General features: G+C 44.8%; 3 protein-coding genes across 3 annotated transcripts; 1 reads left to right on the top strand and 2 right to left on the bottom strand.

Annotated features, from left to right (window-relative positions):
• Positions 1 to 13,770: 13,770 nt before the first annotated feature.
• On the bottom strand, positions 13,771 to 16,316 carry LOC123121364 (GTP-binding protein BRASSINAZOLE INSENSITIVE PALE GREEN 2, chloroplastic). The gene is made up of 3 exons (XM_044541320.1): positions 14,982 to 16,316; positions 14,391 to 14,558; positions 13,771 to 14,303 (listed from the first exon to the last, which is right to left on the bottom strand). The coding sequence occupies exons 1-3, from the start codon at positions 16,212 to 16,214 to the stop codon at positions 13,917 to 13,919; spliced, it is 1,788 nt and encodes a 595-aa protein (XP_044397255.1). The 5' UTR covers positions 16,215 to 16,316; the 3' UTR covers positions 13,771 to 13,916.
• A 60-nt stretch (positions 16,317 to 16,376) lies between these two features.
• On the top strand, positions 16,377 to 18,926 carry LOC123121366 (uncharacterized). Its single transcript, XM_044541322.1, has 2 exons — positions 16,377 to 16,653; positions 18,599 to 18,926. Exons 1-2 carry the CDS (start codon positions 16,505 to 16,507, stop codon positions 18,678 to 18,680), a joined length of 231 nt encoding a protein of 76 aa, XP_044397257.1. The 5' UTR covers positions 16,377 to 16,504; the 3' UTR covers positions 18,681 to 18,926.
• Positions 18,927 to 19,149: 223 nt separating this feature from the next.
• Positions 19,150 to 20,302, bottom strand: LOC123121365 (uncharacterized). The gene has a single exon (XM_044541321.1). The coding sequence runs from the start codon at positions 20,201 to 20,203 to the stop codon at positions 19,577 to 19,579; it is 627 nt and encodes a 208-aa protein (XP_044397256.1). The 5' UTR covers positions 20,204 to 20,302; the 3' UTR covers positions 19,150 to 19,576.
• Positions 20,303 to 22,153: the final 1,851 nt, after the last annotated feature.

The raw sequence follows: 22,153 nt of genomic DNA, 5'->3' as shown, positions 1-22,153 counted from the left end.
GGTATCCTATGAAGATTTACTTCTCCGATTTGGGTTCGAGCTTATCATGTTGAAACTTTTTCACATAAGCATCACGGTCCCAAACTTTAAGAAACGACAGCTTAGGTTTCTCGCCAAACCACAGTTCATACGGTGTCATCTCCACGGATTTAGATGGTGCCCTATTTAACGTGAATGTAGCTGTCTCTAATGCATAACCCCAAAACGATAGTGGTAGATTGGTAAGAGACATCATAGATCGCACCATATCTAATAAAGTACGGTTACGACGTTCGGACACACCATTACACTGCGGTGTTCCAGGTGGCGTGAGTAGTGAAACTATTTCACATTGTTTTAACTGAAGGCCAAAATCTAACTCAAATATTTTACCTCTGCGATCATATCGTAGAAACTTTTATTTTCTTGTTACGATGATTCTCCACTTCACTCTGTAATTCTTTGAACTTTACAAATGTTTCAGACTTGTGTTTCATCAAGTAGATATACCCATATCTGCTCAAATCATCTATGAAGGTCAGAAAATAACGATACCCGCCGCGAGCCTCAACACTCATCGGACCGCATACATCAGTATGTATTATTTCCAATAAGTCAGTTGCTCGCTCCATTGTTTCGGAGAACGGAGTCTTAGTCATCTTGCCCATGAGGCATGGTTCGCAAGCATCAAGTTATTCATAATCACGTGATTCCAAAAGCCCATCAGCATGGAGTTTCTTCATGCGCTTTACACCAATATGACCTAAACGACAGTGCCACAAATAAGTTGCACTGTCATTATTAACTTTGCATCTTTTGGCTTCAATATTATGAATATGTGTATCACTATGATCGAGATTCAATAAACCATTTATATTGAGTGTATGACCATAGAAGGTTTTATTCATGTAAATCGAAAAACAATTATTCTTTGACTTACATGAATGACCGTATTGCAATAAACATGATCCAATCATATTCATACTCAACGCAAACACCAAATAACATTTATTTTAGGTTCAACACTAATCCCAAAGGTGAAGGGAGTGTGCGATGGTGATCTTATCAACCTTGGAATCACTTCCAACACACATCATCACCTCGCCCTGAACTAGTCTCTGTTTATTTTGCAACTCCTGTTTCGAGTTACTACTCTTAGCAACTGAACTAGTATCAAATACTGAGGGGTTGCTATAAACACCAGTAAAGTACACATTAATAACATGTATATCAAATATACCTTTGTTCACTTTGCTATCCTTCTTATCCGCCAAATTCTTGGGGTAGTTCCGCTTCCAGTGACCAGTCCCTTTGCAGTAGAAGCACTTAGTCTCAGGCTTAGGTCCAGACTTGGGCTTCTTCACTTGAGCAGCAACTTGCTTGTCGTTCTTCTTGAAGTTCCCCTTCTTCCCTTTGCCCCTTTTCTTGAAACTAGTGGTCTTGTCAACCATCAACACTTGATGTTTTTCTTGATTTCTACCTTCGCCGATTTTAGCATCGCGAAGAGCTTGGGAATTGTTTTCGTCATCCCTTGCATATTATAGTTCATCACGAAGTACTAGTAACTTGTTGATAGTGACTAGAGAACTTTGTCGATTACTATCTTATCTGGAAGATTAACTCCCACTAGATTCAAGCAATTGTAGTACCCAGACAATCTGAGCACATGCTCACTGGTTGAGCTATTCTCCTCCATCTTGTAGGCAAAGTACTGTCAGATGTCTCATACCTCTCGACACGGGCATGAGTATGAAATACCAATTTCAACTCTTGGAACATCTTATATGCTCCGTGGCGATCAAAACATTTTTGAAGTCCCGGTTCTAAGCCGTAAAGCATGGTGCACTAAACTATCAAGTAGTCATCATACCGAGCTTTTGTCAAAACGTTCATAGCGTCTGCATCTGCTCCAGCAATAGTTATGTCACCTAGCGGTGCATCAAGGACATAATACTTCTGTGCAACAATGAGGATGATCCTCAGATCACGGAGCTAGTCCGCATCTTTGCTACTAACATCTTTCAACTTATTTTTCTCTAGGAACATATAAATATAAACGGGGAGCTACATCGCGAGCTATTGATCTACAACATAGCTATGCTAATATTGCCAGGACTAAGTTCATGATAAATTAAAGTTTAATTAATCATATTACTTAAGAACTCCCACTTAGATAGACATCCGTCTAATCATCTAAGTGATCACGTGATCCAAATCAACTAAACCATGTCCGATCATCACGTGAGATGGAGTAGTTTTCAATGGTGAGCATCACTATATGTTGATCATATCTACTATATGATTCATGCTCGACCTTTCGGTCTCAGTGTTCCGAGGCCATATCTGCATATGCTAGGCTCATCAAGTTTAACCCGAGTATTCTGCGTGTGCAAAACTGGCTTGCACCCGTTGTATGTGAACGTAGAGCTTATCACACCCGATCATCACGCGGTGTCTCGGCACGACGAACTTTCACAACGGTGCATACTCAGGGAGAACACTTATACCATCAAATTTAGTGAGAGATCATCTTATAATGCTACCGTCGATCTAAGCAAAATAAGATGCATAAAAGATAAACATCACATGCAATCAATATAAGTGATATGATATGGCCATCATCATCTTGTGCCTTTGATCTCCATCTCCAAAGCACCGTCATGATCACCATCGTCACCGGCGCGACACCTTGATCTCCATCGTAGCATCGTTGTCGTCTCGCCAACTATTGTTTCTACGACTATCGCTACCGCTTAGTGATAAAGTAAAAACAAATTACAGGGCGATTGCATTGCATACAATAAAGCGACAACCATATGGCTCCTGCCAGTTGCCGATAACTTTGTTACAAAACATGATCATCTCATACAATAAAATTTAGCATCATGTCTTGACCATATCACATCACAACATGCCCTGCAAAAACAAGTTAGATGTCCTCTACTTTGTTGTTGCAAGTTTTACGTGGCTGCTACGGGCTGAACAAGAACCGTTCTTACCTACACATCAAAACCACAACGATATTTCGTAAAGTATGTGTTGTTTTAACCTTCACAAGGACCGGGCGTAGCCACAATCGATTCAACTAAAGTTGGAGAAACTGGCACCCGCCAGCCACCTATGTGCGAAGCACGTCGGTAGAACCAGTCTCGCGTAAGCGTACGCGTAATGTCGGTCCGGGCCGCTTCATCCAACAATATCGCTGAATCAAAGTATGACATGCTGGTAAGCAGTATGACTAGTATCGCCCACAACTCACTTGTGTTCTACTCGTGCATATAACATCTACGCATAAACCTGGCTCTGATAGCACTGTTGGGGAACGTAGTAATTTCAAAAAAATTCCTACGCACACGCCAGATCATGGTGATGCATAGCAATGAGAGGGGAGAGTGTCGTCCACGTACCCTCGTAGACCATAAGCGGAAGCATTTTATCAACACGGTTGATGTAGTCGTACGTCTTCACGATCCGATAGATCCAAGTACCGAACGCACGGCACCTCCGAGTTCAGCACACGTTCAGCTCGATGACGTCCCATGAACTCACGATCCAGCAGAGTGTCGAGGGAGCGTTTCATCAGCACGACGGCATGATGACGGTGATGATGATGCTACCGACGCAAGGCTTCGCCTAAGCACCGCTACGATATGACCGAGGTAGATTATGGTGGAGGGGGGCACCGCACACGGCTTGGAACAATCAACTTGTGTGTCTTAGGGTGCCCCCTGCCCCCGTATATAAAGGAGCAAGGGGGGAGGCCGGCCGGCCTTGGTGCACCCCAAGGAGAGGAGGAATCCTCCGCCTAATAGGAGTAGGATTCATCCTTTCCTAGTCCTACTAGGAATGGGGAAGGGGGGAGGAAAGAGAGGGAGAGGGAGAGGGAAAGAGGGGCTGCGCCCCCTCCCCTAGTCCAATTCGGACTCCCCATGGGAGGGGCGCGCCACCTCCTGGGCTGCTGCCCTCTCTCTCCCCTAAGGCCCACTAAGGCCCAATATTTCTCCGGGGGGTTCCGGTAACCCCTCCGGCACTCCGGTTTTCTCCGAAACGGCACACTTCTGGTGTTCGAATATACCATCCAATATATCAATCTTTATGTCTCGACCATTTCGAGACTCCTCGTCATGTCCGTGATCACATCCGGGACTCCGAACTACCTTCGGTACATCAAAACACATAAACTCATAATACCGATCGTCATTGAACTTTAAGCGTGCGGACCCTACGGGTTCGAGAACTATGTAGACATGACGGAGACACGTCTCCGGTCAATAACCAACAGCGGAACCTGGATGCTCATATTGGCTCCTACATATTCTACGAAGATCTTTATCGGTCAAACCGCATAACAACATACGTTGTTCCCTTTGTCATCGATATGTTACTTGCCCGAGATTTGATCGACGGTATCTCAATACCTAGTTCAATCTCGTTACCGGCAAGTCTCTTTACTCGTTCCGTAATGCATCATCCCGCAACTAACTAATTAGTCACATTGCTTGCAAGGCTTATAGTGATGTGCATTACCGAGAGGGCCCAGAGATATCTCTCCGACAATCGGAGTGACAAATCCTAATCTCGATCTATGCCAACTCAACAAACACCATTGGAGACACCTGTAGAGCACCTTTATAACCACCCAGTTACGTTCTGACGTTTGGTAGCACACAAAGTGTTCCTCCGGTATTCGGGAGTTGCATAATCTCATAGTCATAGGAACATGTATAAGTCATGAAGAAAGCAATAGCAACATACTAAACGATCAAGTGCTAAGCTAACGGAATGGGTCAAGTCAATCACGTCATTCTCTAATTATGTGACCTCGTTAATCAAATGACAACTCATGTCTATGGCTAGGAAACTTAACCATCTTTGATTCAACGAGCTAGTCAAGTAGAGGCATACTAGTGACACTATTTTGTCTATGTATTCACACATGTATCAAGTTTCCGGTTAATACAATTCTAGCATGAATAATAAACATTTATCTTGAAATAAGGAAATAAATGATAGGGCCCTCCTCGGCAAATGGTTGTTTAAATTACTGACGGAAGATGGTGTATGGCAAACCCTCTTGAGAAGGCCTGGGGATTCTCACTTTTGGGCAGGTCTGATGGCTACGAAGAAATATTTCTTCTCCTATGGATTCTTCTCAATTAAGGACGGCTCGGAAATTAGATTCTGGAAGGGCAAGTGGCTAGGAAATGCCACACTCCGAGAACAATATCCGGCTCTATACAACATTGTGCGTCACAAGGGTGATACTATCGCCACGTTAATGGAATCATTTCCGCCAAATGTGACGTTCAAAAGAGATTTAATTGGACCCAGACTTCAACCATGGTACATCCTGCTCCAGCGGTTGTCCATGGTGCATTTGTCACACGGGTCTGATGTGTTTCGATGGAACCTACATGGGAATGGACAATTCTCAGTGGAGTCTATGTATAGAGCGTTAATCCAGTCTGATGTGCCAGTTGATAATAACAAGAAGATCTGGAAGATGAAGATACCTCTGAAGAATAAAATCTTTGCATGTTATCTTCGTCGCGGAGTCATTCTTACTAAAGATAACCTTATTAAGAGAAATTGGCATGGAAGTCCGCAACGTGTCTTTTGTCACTATGATGAGACAATAAAACATTTATTCTTCCAATGCAAATTGGCTCGCTCTATATGGTCAGTCATCCAGATAGCTTCTGGCTTGTATCCTCCTTGTAGTGTTGCTAATGTATTTGGCAATTGGTTACATGGGATATATTATAGGTTTAGAACTATTCTTAGGGTGGGAGCGCTTGCCGTTATTTGGTCTCTTTGGCTATGTAGAAATGATAAGGTGTTTAACGATAAAAGTACTTCTCTGATGCAGGTTATCTACAGATGTACCGGGACTCTTTGTTTATGGTCCTCTCTACAACATGTGGAGACTCGAGACCTGTTTACGGAGGTGTGTACACGATTGGAGGATACAGCGAGGGATACTTTTACCCAACATGGGTGGCAGCATTATCTTAGGATTGGCCCACCTTCGCTTTAGGCGTTATACAGACTCTACATGTTTCTTTGTATTTCGCCTTCTTAATTTTCGTTTGTGTGAGAGAGCTTGTTTGATTGTGTGCATTATAGTTATGCAGAGGCCAGGTGTAATATTTAAACCTTTTAAGTAATAAAGCGCCCCTTTTCGGAAAAAAGAGGCGATGGCCAAAAGTGAGAACCACATTAGCGAGAATTAACCTTTGATTGTACACATGCACTGTCCACACGGCGCCAACAAAAGACTAGTCATAGATATGAAGTCATTATCTGTCACTAAAGACGAAAATGCATTTTTCTCACTAAAAGAAATAACCATACAAGTTTCAAACCTCGGGTCTGATTGCTCATAGACCGGGAGTATTAACCACCCCACGTGCCACCCAACGAACAATCATCTGTTTTTCTTTCGCAGAAAACCAACAATTTATCTATAACAACACGTACACTTGGGCACTTAAGGTTACCTCATCATGTCAGCCGGCACCGTGGGTTTGTGGATTTTGATAGATTGCTTTGGATCGGATAGGTTAGATCATTCCAGTACACCTACCTTCTCCTTGTCCAGACGAGCTCGATCCAGCGCCGGCCTTGGTGAAGTAGGGGTCGGTGATGGCAGAGAGATGGCGGCGGCGGTGTGCTTCCCGTGAGCACCGCGCTAACCCTAGATCGGTAGGGATTGTGGCAGCGATTAACCTCAGGAGTCGTGCCCCGGCCCCCACCTCTGTTTATATAGCGCGGGTCACAGGGGCCCACCAACCATGGTTTGGTTGGGCGCCCCCGATCAGGGCGCGAGTTAGGGGCCCGTTCGACCCGTTGGGTTCGAACGGGAGAGAGATCAACCTAACATTCTCCCCCTTGATCTCAACTTTACTTTTAACTTTATACTTTCTAGTTTATGTGTTTCATCACATATTGGTACATAGAGCATGTTTCATCGTCACGGCTTAATTGCCGTTAGAATCATACAGCTACAACATACGTTATGTTCAGAAACAAATTATGTTCCTTTTAGGCCTATCCAGGAATCATAAGGCTTTCCCTTAAACCCATGTCGGCTAAGTGTTCCTTGAAAACATTGGGTGGTAAGCCTTTTGTTAGCGGATCCGCAAGCATATCCATTGTCCGTATATGCTCGAGACTTATAGTTTGATCCTGGATTTTATCTTTCACAACATAATACCTTATCTCTATTGTTTTGGCAGCATTACTCGACTTGTTGTTGTGAGCATAGAATACTGCGGGCTGGTTATCACAGTACATCTTTAGTGGTTTGTGAATGCAATCTACCACTTTCAAGTCGGGTACAAATATCTTTAGCCATATCGCCTGCCCCGTGGCTTCGAAGCATGCTATGAATTCTGCATACATCGTGGATGATGCAACTATCGACTGTTTGGAGCTTTTCCACGAAATAGCTCCCCCAGTGAGGGTGAATATGTATCCTGACGTGGATTTTCTATCATCTCTGTCCCCCGCAAAATATGCGTCTGAATACCCTTTTATCTCTAGGGAATCACTTCTCCTGTATATTAGCATGTAGTCCTTCGTGCCTTGCGCATAACACAATGCTTTCTTTACCATCTTCCAGTGCTCTAGGCCTGGATTCTCTTGATATCTACCGAGTACCCCGGTGATAAAAGCTAAGTCAGGGCGAGTGCACACTTGTGCATACTGTAAGCTACCAACTGCCGAAGCATATGGTACTGCTTTCATTTGATCGATCTCATACTGGTTCTTGGGGCATTGGAATTTCCCAAAACTATCACCCTTGACTATTGGAGCAGGTGTGGCTTTACTCGCATGCATATTATACTTTTTAAGAACCTTTTCTAAATATGCTTTCTGAGATAGTCCTAAGACTCCATTGTTCCTATCTCGGTGAATTTCTATGCCCAAAACATATGATGCTTCACCAAGATCTGTTATGTCAAAATTTGAGGATAAGTATTTCTTGGTTTCTTGTAGTAGACTAACATCACTACTAGCAAGCAGGAAATCATCCACATACAAGATTAGGAAAATATATTTCCCATTTTTAAACTTTGCATAAATGCAATTATCCTCAATATTTTCTTTAAATCCAAAACTTTTAATCGTTTGATTAAACTTTAGATACCACTGCCGAGAGGCTTGTCTTAATCCATAAATGGATTTTTCAGGCGGCATCCCATATTTTCCTTGCCTTCCATGATAAAACCCTTGGGTTGTTTCATGTAGACCTTTTCTTTTAAATCACCATTCAGAAATGCCGTCTTAACATCCATTTGATGTAACTCTAAATCAAAATGAGCAACTAATGCCATTATGATTCTGAAGGAATCCTTACATGAGACTGGAGAAAATGTCTCATTGTAATCTATCCCTTCTCTTTGTGTAAATCCTTTTGCCACGAGTCGTGCTTTATACTTTTCTATATTCCCTTTAGAGTCATCCTTAATTTTGTAGACCCATTTACAGCCTATTGTTTTGGCTTCTTTAGGAATTTTCTCTAAGTCCCAAACATCTTTGGAACTCATCGATTTCATCTCGTCTTCCATTGCCTTCACCCACTTCGATGAATGCGGGCTTCTCATGGCTTCTTCATATGAGGTGGGATCTTTTTCCATATCAACCATTTCTGTGTTATAAACTTTAAAGTCAGTAGAAATATCTGACTTTCTTGGTCTTGTAGACCTTCTAAGGGCCTCTGTTTCTGGCACATTATGTGCCTCAACTTCTGACACTTCTTGTAAAATTTGCTGTTGCACCTCCCTTTCATGCTCAACAACGGGTTCAGTCGACTCCTGAAGGACAGGTTCTGGGTCTACCCCCCTAGTTGTCATGGGTGGAGTTGCAACTGGTAGTGAGAAAATTGGCTCCTGAATCATCGGATTAGGTGCATGCACCCTCTTCTCCTCAAGATCAATTTTCCAAGCACCATGCTCCCCCTCATCATTTCATCCTCTAAGAAGACTGCATGTCTTGTTTCTACAAACTTTGTATATCTGTCTGGACAGTAGAAACAAAAACCCTTTGATCTGTCTGGATAGTCAATGAAGTGGCAACTCACTGTTTTTGGATCTAACTTTGCAATGATTGGATTAAACATTTTGGCCTCAGCAGGGCACCCCCACACCCTGAAGTGTTGTAGGGAGGGCACCCTTCCTGTTCATAGCTCGTACGGTGTTTTGGGCACCGACTTGCTTGGTACTCTATTGAGAATGTGAATGGCGGTTTTAAGCGCCTCCATCTATAATCCCAATGGCAAGTTGGAATAACTCATCATGCTGCGCACCATATCCATAAGTGTATAGTTGCGCCTTTCAGTTACTCCGTTCGTTTCTCCCAGAGTGGGATACATTAAAAGCACATGAGTTATCATATCTTTCTCTTGCCAGAATTCTCCCGCCATACGGGATTTTTTACATAATATTATGTCAGCTTTACCACGTTACGCAGGTATTTTCCCAAACATTTCCCGCCATGCGGGTTTTATCATAATCATCTTTTCTCTCCATGCGGGTAATTTCCTATAAGGGAACATAAATGCCAGAATTGGCTCTTTTGCCTGCATATTCAATCATCAAATTTAGGAATAAATCTGAATGCTCTTTGACACACATGCTTGATCCGACGTTGGTCAAATTAAACACGCATGTTGCTTGTTTCATCTCAAATCATGTTGACTGAAAAATCTTCTTCATAGAGAGTACATGAAAGACATTCATCAACCAAGACTCTCAATGATCTATTTCTTTTCTTTTGATGCCATTCTTTAGAGAGAACATACTCCCTCACGTTATGACCTTTCTTGGTCATCTTTCGGGTCACAAGTACCCAGCCATTCGCTTTCACGAATGAAAGCATGGAAAACTTTTAGTCTGAGAATAATGGGCATAAAAATAACCCTACGTGATCTGGTTAAAAAAATGCACATTAAACTTTTGAAACTTTCTTCTATATTCTAAATCACCGTTGTGGCAGAATTAGAATAAACATCATCCTTCTACATTAATTCCATATCACCGTTGGGCGGAAATGGAAATAATGCATATAACTCATAAACAATGTGATGATAGTATTTGTATTAAACAACTTTGCTAAGAATCAACTTTATTGCAGCGGGAACAAGAAATATATATTTCTCTAGTTCAAGATCATTTCTTGATCTTTATCCGTTCTCTAAAAATTGATCACTTTGATACAAAATTTATCAAATATTTAAACTTTGAACTTTGAACATAAGACTCATTAATTGTAGCACTGTTATCATCAACGTTGGTCAGAAAATAACAATACCATGTTTTAACTTTAAAACAAATATCTTTTTTTTGTCATAGCGGAAACTATCTGCATCTTATTTCACCCACAGGGGAAAAACATTGCTAAGAACATTTCTTTCAATTAAATTTTCCCGTTGGTTCCAATTTAATTGGAGGATAAAACTTTTACTTTGCAACGGAAACTTTACAATATTCTATTCAAAAACAATTTTGTACTCTTTTACTCTCTAAACAATTTTAACCGATTGGTTCAAAAAAGCATTAGAGAAGCAACAATTTAATCTTTTACTTTAGTTCTTTTCACTTTTAAAAGAGCACTTTTATTTTCAATAATAAAACATGATCATGTTATTAACATCGTTGGTCGTAAAAAATAACATAATCATATTCATCACTTTAGCATGCTCTTAAAATTTTAATTCTGTCTAAACTTTTATTTTCTTTGTAAAAGAGCACTATTAATTATTTACGCAGCGGAAAAAACATGAATAAAAATTCATGAACTTTTTACTCTTTACAGAAACTTTTTCTTTTACTAAAGAAAAATTCATGAACTTTATTATTTTCGTTGTACAAAATTCATGAACATTTCTTTTTCTGAAAATTTTCTATTATCATTTTCAGAAACATTTTCTGTTTACTTTTATATTTTCTAAACAAAAATTTTCGTTGGAAAAAATTGCATAGAAAATCTATTAGAAAACTACCCAAAAAACTTGACAGAAACTATTAAAACGAAAATAAAATTGGCAACTGGCCCGGCACGCGCGCCCGCGGCGGCTGGCCACGGCCCAGCAGCGGCTGGCATGGTCCGGCTCCTGCGCCCGCAGCCTGCTCAGCGCGCCAGCCAACCAGAGCCCAGCCGCGCGAGTCCACTTTCGGCCCAGTGGCCCATCCCAGCGCTAGGGTTAGCGTCATAGCCGTCGGATTGGAGCTGACGGCCACGCGTTCGTTGCGGGCGAACAAAACCGACCCAACAGCAGGGGCGAGGGGAAACCCTATCCATTTCCTCCCCTCGCGCGCCGCTCTCCTCTCCTCAACCCGTCGCTGTCCCGGTCGCCGGGCGACCGCGCCGGTCCGGTCGAGCCGCTGGCGATGGCGTCCACCACCGCGCGAGCCTAGCCGCATCTCTTCCCCCTGGCTTTTCCTTTTCCCGAGAGAGAGAGGGACGCCTGCTGCGCCCTCCTCTGCTCACCTTGCGCCTCCGTCGATGCCGTTCTCTGTGGAGTAGGGGCGAGGCACGACTGCGCCGGCCGCCCACCACTGCGCCGCGCGAGCGGATTCCCTTTTCCCTTTCTTTTTCTCTTCTTCTCTGCCACCGCTTACAACAACAGAGAGAGAGAGAGAGAGAGAGAGATCCGGCGGGCTTCCGATGCGGCGCCGTGGCCATCCCCCTCGCCGGCTGCGCGTCCCCCTTGCGGTGGGCGCGCCGCCGTCGAGCGGTTTGGCTGCAGTGTACTTTGCCCCTTTCGGGGTGGTTCTTCGTCTGACGCCTCGGCTTGCCGATGCGTGTCCGAATCGAGAGGAACAGGTGCGACCATGACGGCGGCACAACTTTTCTTTTAGATTTCTTTGCCCTTCTAGGGTTCTTTGGGGGGAGGGATTCTTTCTGTGATTTCTTTTCAACCGAAAAAAGTCTAACCCGATCTGGCTGATACCATTGATAGATTGCTTTGGATCGGATAGGTTAGATCATTCCGGTACACCTACCTTCTCCTTGTCCAGACGAGCTCGATCCAGCGCCGGCCATGGTGAAGTAGGGGCCGGTGATGGCAGAGAGATGGCGGCGGCGGTGTGCTTCCCGTGAGCACCACGCTAACCCTAGATTGGTAGGGATTGTAGGTGGGGATTGTGGCAGCGATTAACCTCGTGAGTCGTGCCCTGGCCCCCACCTCTGTTTATATAGCGCAGGTCACAGGGGCCCACCAACCATGGTTTGGTTGGGCGCCCCCGATCAGGGCGCGAGTCAGGGGCCCCTTCGACCCGTTGGGTTCGAACGAAAGAGAGATCAACCTAATAGATTTGTCGCCCGGTCTCTGTGGTCGTCGACCAAATGTGCTTGTGTTTCTTGTAGTCTCGACTCTTTTGACATTCAGTTACTAAAAGCAAGTATATAAGTCAACTTTCAAAAGTTTACCCTAAAAAAACTTTCCAAAAGTTGATACCGGCGAAGCGCAGCCGTTAAGAACAATTAACATGAAATGTTGCTGTTTTTTAATACGTCAAAGATGGTATCTGAAGATTTGGGTTGAAAAGGCAGGCTTCTTCTACTTGCCGAACATATATTGCATTTCAGATCGTTCTTCCAAATTACCCCCTCTGTAAAGAAATACTCCTATAAGATTATTTAGATCACTAATATAGAGAGAGTACCTTTTACACGATTGATGACTCAGATAACATAACAGACGAAACAGGCAAAGCAGAAATCGAACCAGGTGCAAGTTATAAGTTTCTGCCTCATCCGGTGCTGGTGTACCTGCTAATTTTGCTTCGGAGATGGAAGCATGCGCCAGAATTTTGCATATAACTGGAGTACTGCTAATTTTGCAGTACATTTATCTCTACCGTCCGATTAATGTGATTTTCTGGTGCAGATTTACAAGTCACAGCGTACAATTCCAGACTGTTGAGTGAACATGCATCTTCTCAACGAGAACGAAAAAATAATAATGTTAAAAAACACCTTCAGGCTTCAGAGATGCTTTGGCAAGCTACCAACAAAAAAAATTGAAAATTTTGGCTTCAGAGATGTTCACATGCTGTTGTTTAATCATCCAGAAAACTTGTCAATTGACAGCAACCCGGTGTCTGCTTCTGTGAGACCATTTGTACACAGATGCAGATTTCTTCAAACCTCTCCAGTTTTTATGCAGAAGGAACATCATGTTGTGTTTTTGGTAGCATTAGTAGTACATAACAATGGTACAATTTCAAGAAACGAAGGTCACAGTCAATGAAATGTAAACAAAAACCTTACATAACCAGTCCAGCAAAAGGCAAGCTGAAGCAGAAAAAGGATTCAGTGAGATGTTCTTTGGCAAAACAAGAGCTGTTACTGTGTGAAGGGTGCAACGGGATTTACAAGTCTCTGGCAATCTTCTTTGATAGATAAATGAGCTGTGAATCCGTAGATTTCTGTCTCAAAATTCCAACACAGAAGTTATATAACTTATGCGCAATATATTCGTCACATGATTCAGATGTAAAAACTGACTATCGCAATTCTGCATGTTTGACGTAGTAACACAAAACGTTAGATACATGGATGCTGAAACAAGGTAAGAGAGAACAGACCATGAGAGGCATTCTCTTGCTGTTTTTATGAGTCAAGCATACTAACAAAGATTCACTTGACTGATATTTGGTTATAATTACTCCCTCCGTAAAGAAATATAAGAGCGTTTAGATCACAACAATAGTGCTCTAAACACTCTTATATTTCTTTACAGAGGGAGTACCAGTCAACAGCAAGTCCAAATGACGCGCATGCTCCCACAAAAATCTTCCATGAACAGCCATACCCCTCTTGAGCAAGCTTAAATTGTACTATGCTTCTATGTGTTTCAAACCTCAGTCGACAGTTTATAAGATATGATTATATAACTGAAACTAGTATCACAGAATGGAATGAAACACTCAAGCATCTATGACCGTAGCAGGTTCTGAAGATTCTGGTACTTCAGAAGAATGTGAACTGGCTTTCATCTCCTTCTTGTTTGTTTTCTTATTGCCTTTCAGCTTATTCGTCATGCTATCTGCCCGTGAGACGACTTTTGAAACTGAGAATCCCGTTTCCTCAAAAATTGACGCCCTCTCATGGACAAGGGAGCTCCTGGGGACAACATCAACACCATCGTATGTCCATAACCCTAACACTGCCTCTCCTTTCAGCCCGATTCCGTACCAGCCAAGACCTGAAATGGCTATATCCATAGTATTTGCATCCCAACTATTTCCAGAAACTTTGAATTGTTTCCTCACCCATTTCCCAAGCTCCTTCACTCGTTTCTGGCCTATAGGAGGCTGCACATATCACACCAAGCAGCAAGTTATTTTATGATGTAAATGAATTAGGAAAAAACAACGCTTTTTTAAGGATAAGATAGATACCTGCAGTTGCAAACCAAAGTGATCTTTCATCATAGACTCTGCATTTTCGGTCTTCCCCATGTGAAGTGGCACAAGTGGTGATGCCCAAACCGTAACATAGATTGATCCTACAGTCAAGTCTTCCACATCCAGGCGTGCCAGTCCTCCTATATGTATGGACTGCCCTGCCTGAAAAGGTTATGAACAAAACGAATTAGAACTAAGAATCCGGTCACACAAATAACTCTTATCAAAAGACTATTCATGTTATTTCGGATTGAACCAGACATGTGATATATATAGTCAAAGGTCTAAGAACTGAAACTTTCTAAGCACACTCAGGGTGTCAATTTCCCAATCCAGTATATCATCACACATTTGTCAACTTCAGTTTCAGACTAACATTAGTATGGTTACTGTTTAGAGGGTGAAGTAATTACCCCTCACATAATCACAACTGCTTAATGAAAAGCAGATCTATGTAGCACATAATAGAACAAGCAAGAAATGTGGGCGTCCAAGGATACGAGGAAACAAGCAGAAAATTTATGCCCATAGCACCTACTCACAAAATTCACTGACAAAATGTGCATAATATGGACGGAATGAGACCTTTATTCTGTATGTTCTGGGTCGCATCTCCTTCCTCACTTGAACAAGCTTCTGCTCCTCGGGTGTAAGTCTCGACGTGAGCTGATGTCCATGAAGCAAGCCCGGAGTATCAAACAGCTTCGCCTGAGCACCAAGAACTCCGTCCACCCGGATCACCCCGAGGGTTGTCCCCGGGACAGGCGCCTCTGTCAAGGTCTGCCCGCTCTCTGCCCCAGAGCACCGAGCAATGGCGTTGAGCAGCGTCGACTTGCCCACATTCCGCGCGCCAACAGCCCAGACCTTTCCGCGCGCCCCTGCGAGCTCGCGCACGTGGTTGAGCAGGTCGCGCACCCCCCACCCACGCGCGGCGCTGACAAGGTGAACGCCGGCAAGCTGCAAGTCCGCGCCAGCACCGGCGCGCGCGCGGGCCTGCGCCCACGCGTGCACGTCGTCGGGGGAAAGCGACGGCGTCGGGAGCAGGTCGAGCTTGGTGACCACGAGCACTGCGCGGGGGAGGTTAGACGGCGCACCATGCTTCCAGTCCGCGTGGTGGGCCTCGCTGGTGACGGCGACCAGGCGCGCCACGGCGCGTGGGAAGGATCCGTCGAAGTCCGACGCGTCCGCGAGGAGCAGCACCAGCGACCTGGCCCCCGAGGGCGACGCGAGGCGCGGGCCGACGGCGGCCACGAAGTCGAAGTCCGGGAGCAGGACCTCGGCGTCGGGGCGCTTGACGTGGCCGTAGTGGCGCAGCGAGTGGCACCGAGCACACACCACCACCTTGCTCTTCTTCTCGGCCTCCGCCTCCGATGCCACCACCGCCACCGCCTGGCCCTCCCGTGACTTCTCTTGGCCCTCCTGGAGGAGCCCGCTCTTCAGAGAGGCCGAGATGCCGGTGTCGTCGGCGGTGACGGGCGCGAGGCGCGCGCGGTAGTCGGGAGACTTGGGGGATGGGAGGTTGAAGAAGCCAGGGAGGGCCGGGTCGGCGGACTGCATGGCGATGCCGCAGCCCGGGCACTTGCCATTGGTACAGACGGCTGGGAGGTCAGAAGATACCACCGCCGGAGGGGAAGACACCGGCGACGGCGGCGGCGGCGGTGGGGACGAGAGGTGGCGGCGCAAGAGGGGGAAGGGTTTAGGGATTTGGGAGGCAGCTACGATGTGTTGCGTCGGAGGAGGGTGAGGTGACGAGTGTGCAGCGGTTGCACGTAGGAGGCAGCGGAGAGCGGGGTGGAGGCGCCGGGCGCGGGATAGCATCTTGCCGTGTCGCCGCCGCCGCCGCCAATTCGTGACCGGCGGTGGGTGTTGGACGTCTCAGCGGGGAGTTCACAGAAGCTGGGCTTTCAGCCTTGTGAAGTACCACGTGGGCCTTTAACGGGCTAGCGACTCCGCACATGACCTTATCAAGTCGAGCAGGGAAGCCCATATCTCAACGCCTCGGCACAACGCAGCGAACATCTCTCTGCTCCGACGCCGTCAGCAGGCCCTTTCTCGCCCCAAACTCCGGCGACGATCCACACCACGCGCTAGGGTTCTACAGAGAGGCGATGGCGTTGACCAACTTGATCCTGACGGTGGTGGGCGTGGGCGCGGCGGTGATGCTGCTGCGGAAGGACGTGAAGCAGTCGTCCGCCGTCTTCCGCCGCAACATTCGCCACATCAAGACCTGGCTCGAGGAGGAGTCCGCCGCCACCACGTACGCTCTCCACCCCCTCCCTTGCTTGTACTAGTCGATTGTCGTTGAGTCAATTGCGGTGGAACTGGAGGGATCGGAATCCTCGGCTTAGATCTTAGCTTTGCTCTTTGTGAAATTACAATATGATGTGTTCTTATCCACGGTAGCTCAGCATTGTTTGTTATATTCAACGAATTGAAAAATCATATATAGATCTACCTATTCAATGAAGAAACGCCGAGGTTATTCCTGCATCGCAGCAAGAGATATGGTGCTTATAAGTGCTATAGGCGTAGATTCATATCCATGATTTCGCCTTCTTGGTATAAATTTTTTATCGTGTTTTTCTAGTACTGGAAATTATCATCAGCGATTTTCTAGTGCTGGAATTATCATTCCATGCTTGATTCATTGGCGACAAGTAGTTCCCTCACTAGAAGATATAATCTTCAGTTTTGTTTCCACCTGCTTGGCCAGTCCAACTTTTGTAGAGGACCTGAATTCTACACACGGTTGCGTGCAAAGTTTGTGCAAAAATATGGCTGCATGTGACTTTGACAAAAAAGAAAACTGAACCTCTGAATAGCATACTATTCACTACTCATGTTGTGCCAAAAAAAAATGGGGGCGCAGAAAATGTATGGTCATATTTTTGTACCATAGTTTTCAAGTGTACACTTTATAGCATGATGAACATCCATGAATTTTGTTTCTTCAAATCACACCCCTTTGGAGTTTGGAGTGAGTGCAGAGGAGAGAGAATGGCGATTATGCACAAGACCATTTCACTATGGAAATTACCCCTTTTGTAGATTTAATGTTGCATGATAGTGCAAGCTTTCTTTCAGATTTAGATTTCTGCCTTTCAAGTTACAAACTTAGTATTTCAATATCTTGGCCCAGCACCTTATGTGACTATGGAGCCTTACAGGCCCTTCCATCCTTTGCTGACAACATATTCATCACTTCATTCATGATAATCCATTCGAGCTGAAAGCCTGAAATATTGCGAATTATTTAATTAATATCACCAATAATGGTTGTCGTTAATATTGAGCTCAGGCTTGTAACAATTTTCACCTCCAGTCTTAAATGCTAGCCTGGTTTCTTTTATAGCTTTCTTTGTGCTTTTATAGCTTCCTTTGTGAAGAGGCTATTGTTAATACACTTGTGTTAAATGATTATGAACTTTATTTAGCTTTGTTAAAAACTAGTCGTAAAGGATTACACATGCTAGGCTAGCTACCTCAACTTTTCGATACCTAAAATCATGTGTGTATTGCCTATTGGCAATGCCAAAGAGAGCCAACTTGTCCACTAGTTCCACCCCTTCGTTTTTCATTCCTTCTTTTGTTACCCTTCTTTTCCATGCTGTGACTTGGTTCCTGATGTGAAGGCTTAACCATATTGATTGGCATCAGTTTAAGAGAGGCCTGGGCAGGAATTGCTCTTGCTTATTGTTCTTGTACAATTTGATTTATCTGTGCTGTAACTAGCCTTTATCCACTGAGTTGAGAAAAAAAATTCTACTAATCTCATGTTCCAAAATAACATTAGCAGCACTTGCTAGTCTTTCACCTCTGTACTATGTCCCAGTGGTTTGAAACTGCAAATCACGTTTCACATCACATTTCTACAAAGCTCCCTTTCGAAGATAACATTAAATTTTAATCATTCCATTCTACTCCCTCCGTTCCTAAATATAAGTCTTTGTAAAGATTCCACTAGGTGGACTACATACGGTGCAAAATGAAATGAATCTACACTTAAAATGCATCTATATACATCCGTATGTGGTTTATAGTGAAAACTCTACAAAGACTTATATTTAGGAACGGAGGGAGTATAATACCATGATTGCATGGGTTTCTATTTCCTTTGCTTTATTCAAGGCTTCCTACTATGGTAAAATCAACACGGCATATTTGATTTGATCCCCCACCTACTATATCTTTGATCTCCACAGATCTGCTGAGCGATCGGTACCCAAGGAGCTGGAGGCCCAGGCTGCCAAGAAGGATTCCACACCCAAAGTGGACAAGGATTAGATGATTTTACACTGTTTCTATTCGATGCAACTGCGGGTTTAGGATTCACAAGAAGTACTTGTAAATAGAAGATGTTTGGTAGGATCTTCACTCTAAAGAATATTGGAATCAAATAATTTGGGCATGTATGGATAGCTGCATGTGGGTTCTATATGTCTTCAGGTTGGTAATACTGAAACTCTACGGTTAAGATCAATCATCCTCTTGAATATAGGTTTTGTCTGGCAGTAATTTGTCAGCCACTTATGTTTCTTGTGGCACCATTCACCTCCATTGTTTTTATGAAGTTATAGTGTGTTTCTTTTCTTCATGTATGTGGTATTTACGTTAGAAACATGTTTGAAATTATCACATATCAAGTCGTGCTTCTTGTCAATCTGTTCTTTTTTCCCACTAATCTTTGCAATGCACTTATGTTGTCTGCATTTGATTGATGACTAATGTAGAATACCAAGTTGCAACAAATAAATTGACTGTGGACTTTCAGGTTATACATACAAACAAATAAAAGAATGTGCTTACAACAAAAGAAAACGGCATGGAGTGCACATAAGCCAATCCAAAATGCCTATGTACAGGAGTGCAAGCCAATAAATACGAAACCCACAAGAAGCAATCTGCACAAACCCACAACCAAAAAGCCAATGTGCACGGGAGCAAGCAACTCAAAAAGGCTAGCTCTCCCTTTTTTAAAAACAAACACACCAAGCAATCCTCTCTAAAGAAAATAAAAATAAAAATGAGCAATGAACATGTGAAATCAATGGTGGACCAGACCGGCCGCTGTGCCGGCGGCGACGTCCAGGACAGCAAGTCAATCCTGAGTTGGCCTGAACTTTCAACCATCACGGAGGCGGAACGATCAGACCAACAACCATACTTGCGATGCGACGGTATCATTCTGGTGCGGCAGGCGGCTGGCCGCCGGCGGCGCGGCGCTTGAGCATCTGGGTGTAGTTGAAGATGGAGTTGAGGCGCTGCTGCCTGAGGTCCTCCTTGAACCCCTGGATGAACTCCTCCGCCTTGGCGTCCACCTCGGACCCGGCCGCCTCCTCCTCCGTCGGCGGCGCCCGCTGCCGCCCTGCCAGGGCGAGCGCGTACGCCTCGTCCATGCTCATCGAGTTCTCGTCTTCCACGGCGTCCTCTTTCGCCGGCTCTGCCGTCGCGTGTGGGCGTGGTACACGGTCACGCGGTGTAGCTGGCGACCTCCTGGTCGGCGTCCCGGCGTCCTCTGTTTCTCGGAAGGTGGCCGCGGCGGTGGCGCCCGGGCTAGGCTCCGCGGTGTGGAAGCACGAGGACGGGAAGGAGAAGATGCTGAAGGAACGGATGCGCTGCAGCACCGCCGACGAGGCCCTGCGCGTGATCCCGCCCCCGCTCCCGGCGCGGCGCGGCGAGGGCGACTGCGGCTGCGCACGCGACGACAGGGCGAAGATGGCGCCCACGACGAGGTTGAGGGCCACGAACCACGCCGCGCCGGAGCCCATCCACGCCGGCAGCGGCCAGCACCACTCCGTTCCAGCCATCGGCGCTGCTCACCAGCTCGATCGTGTGTTTCTTGTGCGTTGCTCTCTCCTTGGGCTCGCTGAAAGCTCGACAGACGAGAAGATAAAGGAGCTTTGTTGCCTGTTGCGAGTGGCGCCGATGGCGGTCGTATATATAGAGCGCGCGGGATTAACCCGGGTTTACGGTGGAAAAGGGAGATTAGGTTACGAAATCGCCGGTCTCGGGCTCTCGGCGCGTCCTCATCTCGGCCGCGAACAGAAACGGTCAGACGGAGAGGCCGGGCGAGCATGCCTTCCATGTGCGGCTTCCTGTCCTGTCAGCGAGTTAATCAGCATTAATCTGTTGCCCGCCTGGATAAGCACCCTGGCCCTCTTCGTTTGTTTGGCACCGCCGGCAGCTGTAAACACCAGAGACTTTTCTTGGCATCATTTGACGGGAGTTCGGAGCTTGCTTTCTTCGTAGGAGTAATTGACGGTGGGAACCATGCAAATGTGAAGCTCGTTCCGTCTTTTCTAAGTGCAACTGAATGTTGGCCATTTCATTTCGAAAGAGAGATGGAGTACTCAAAATAGTCTTTACTCCTACTTGTACTTGGAATTGGCAAACCACGAGACGAGAGCTGGATTCCGCGTCGCGACCACGCCGGCCGTCAGCCAGCCAACTCCGGACGTACGGAACCTTCGTTTATAAATCACACAACGACGGTCAACGAGGTTGTTCGGGGCGGCCGAGGTTACTCATCGCCTCACGCCTCGTCTAATTGCCGGTTTGATATATGCTGCTGTCGGACGCTTCCAGGTTTTTTTTCAATAATAGTAGTATAAATAAACTTTCTTTTTGACCGTTATTAATAGTATAAAAAAACTAGTCGAGTCAATTGCGCCTCAGTAACTTCCGGCATAAATCCATAGGTGCTTCCTGGTTTATTAGTCCTTTTTTGTAATTTATGCTAAATTTTGACTAAATATTTAACTGACAAAATATTAGTGCATGACAACATATCGTTGGATTCGTATTTGAACATAGTTTCCAATGATAATTTTTTTATGACATGCATGGTATTTTGTTAGTTAAATTTATGGTCAAAATTTGGCACATATTACAATGGGACCAATAAACCAGTACTAGCTACTCCATTTGCGGAGATCCATTGTGCTTCGGGGAGCCCGCGCCCCCGAGCGCGAAAATATTTTTTGAAATGTTTAAAAAATCAACAAAAAATCTACATGTTCTTTGTCACATCCAAATGCTACATACAAATTTTTAGGCAAAAAAAACTTAAACATTTTGGCCCGTGCAAAAAAATAAACACTAAATGTTACCCCAAAATGTCACCATAATTATTTTTCACCGGCGAAACACCGTTGCTTTGTTTCGCATGAAAAATTTCAAGGATGCTTGCGACACTAACACGAAGATCTACAAAAAAAAATTCAGATATTTTAAAACATTTACTATATATTTTTTGTTTACTATTCATGCGGTAGCGCGCGCTCCCGGGAGCCAAAATGCCATTCTCGTTTGCGGGAACAGAGGTCTTGACTAACTGCTTCTTGCCAGTTTTGAAAGTAGAACGCGCGTATGTCCACATTATCATTTCCCCTTCCCAATTACCATTCACACAAAAAAGAAAAGGTTCAAATTACCATTTAATATTAATGATCTAACTTGTTTCAACTATTAACACCTCCAAAGCCACACTTTGGCCATCAAACTTAGGTCAAGTCGGCGCCGTAGGGAAAGGGAAGCAACACGCCCGGCGACTCATTTTGGCGCCGGCGGTAATCGTTCAGTGGTGCAGGGTTCTCGATGTAAATTTTATTATATTTGAGATGCCTTCTACTTCTTATGAACCTTTATAATTAATTTGGATACTTTTTGCAAAAAATAATTAATGAACCAATAATTATAAACATGATGAATATTTTTAAAGATCCGCGTGAACAACTCATAGTCGTATGTGCACTCAT

This window comes from Triticum aestivum, chromosome 5D, assembly GCF_018294505.1.
Source record: "Triticum aestivum cultivar Chinese Spring chromosome 5D, IWGSC CS RefSeq v2.1, whole genome shotgun sequence".
Classification (NCBI taxonomy): domain Eukaryota; kingdom Viridiplantae; phylum Streptophyta; class Magnoliopsida; order Poales; family Poaceae; genus Triticum; species Triticum aestivum.
Note: the sequence above shows the minus strand (reverse complement) of the source record. Positions and strands in the feature narration are given on the sequence as shown.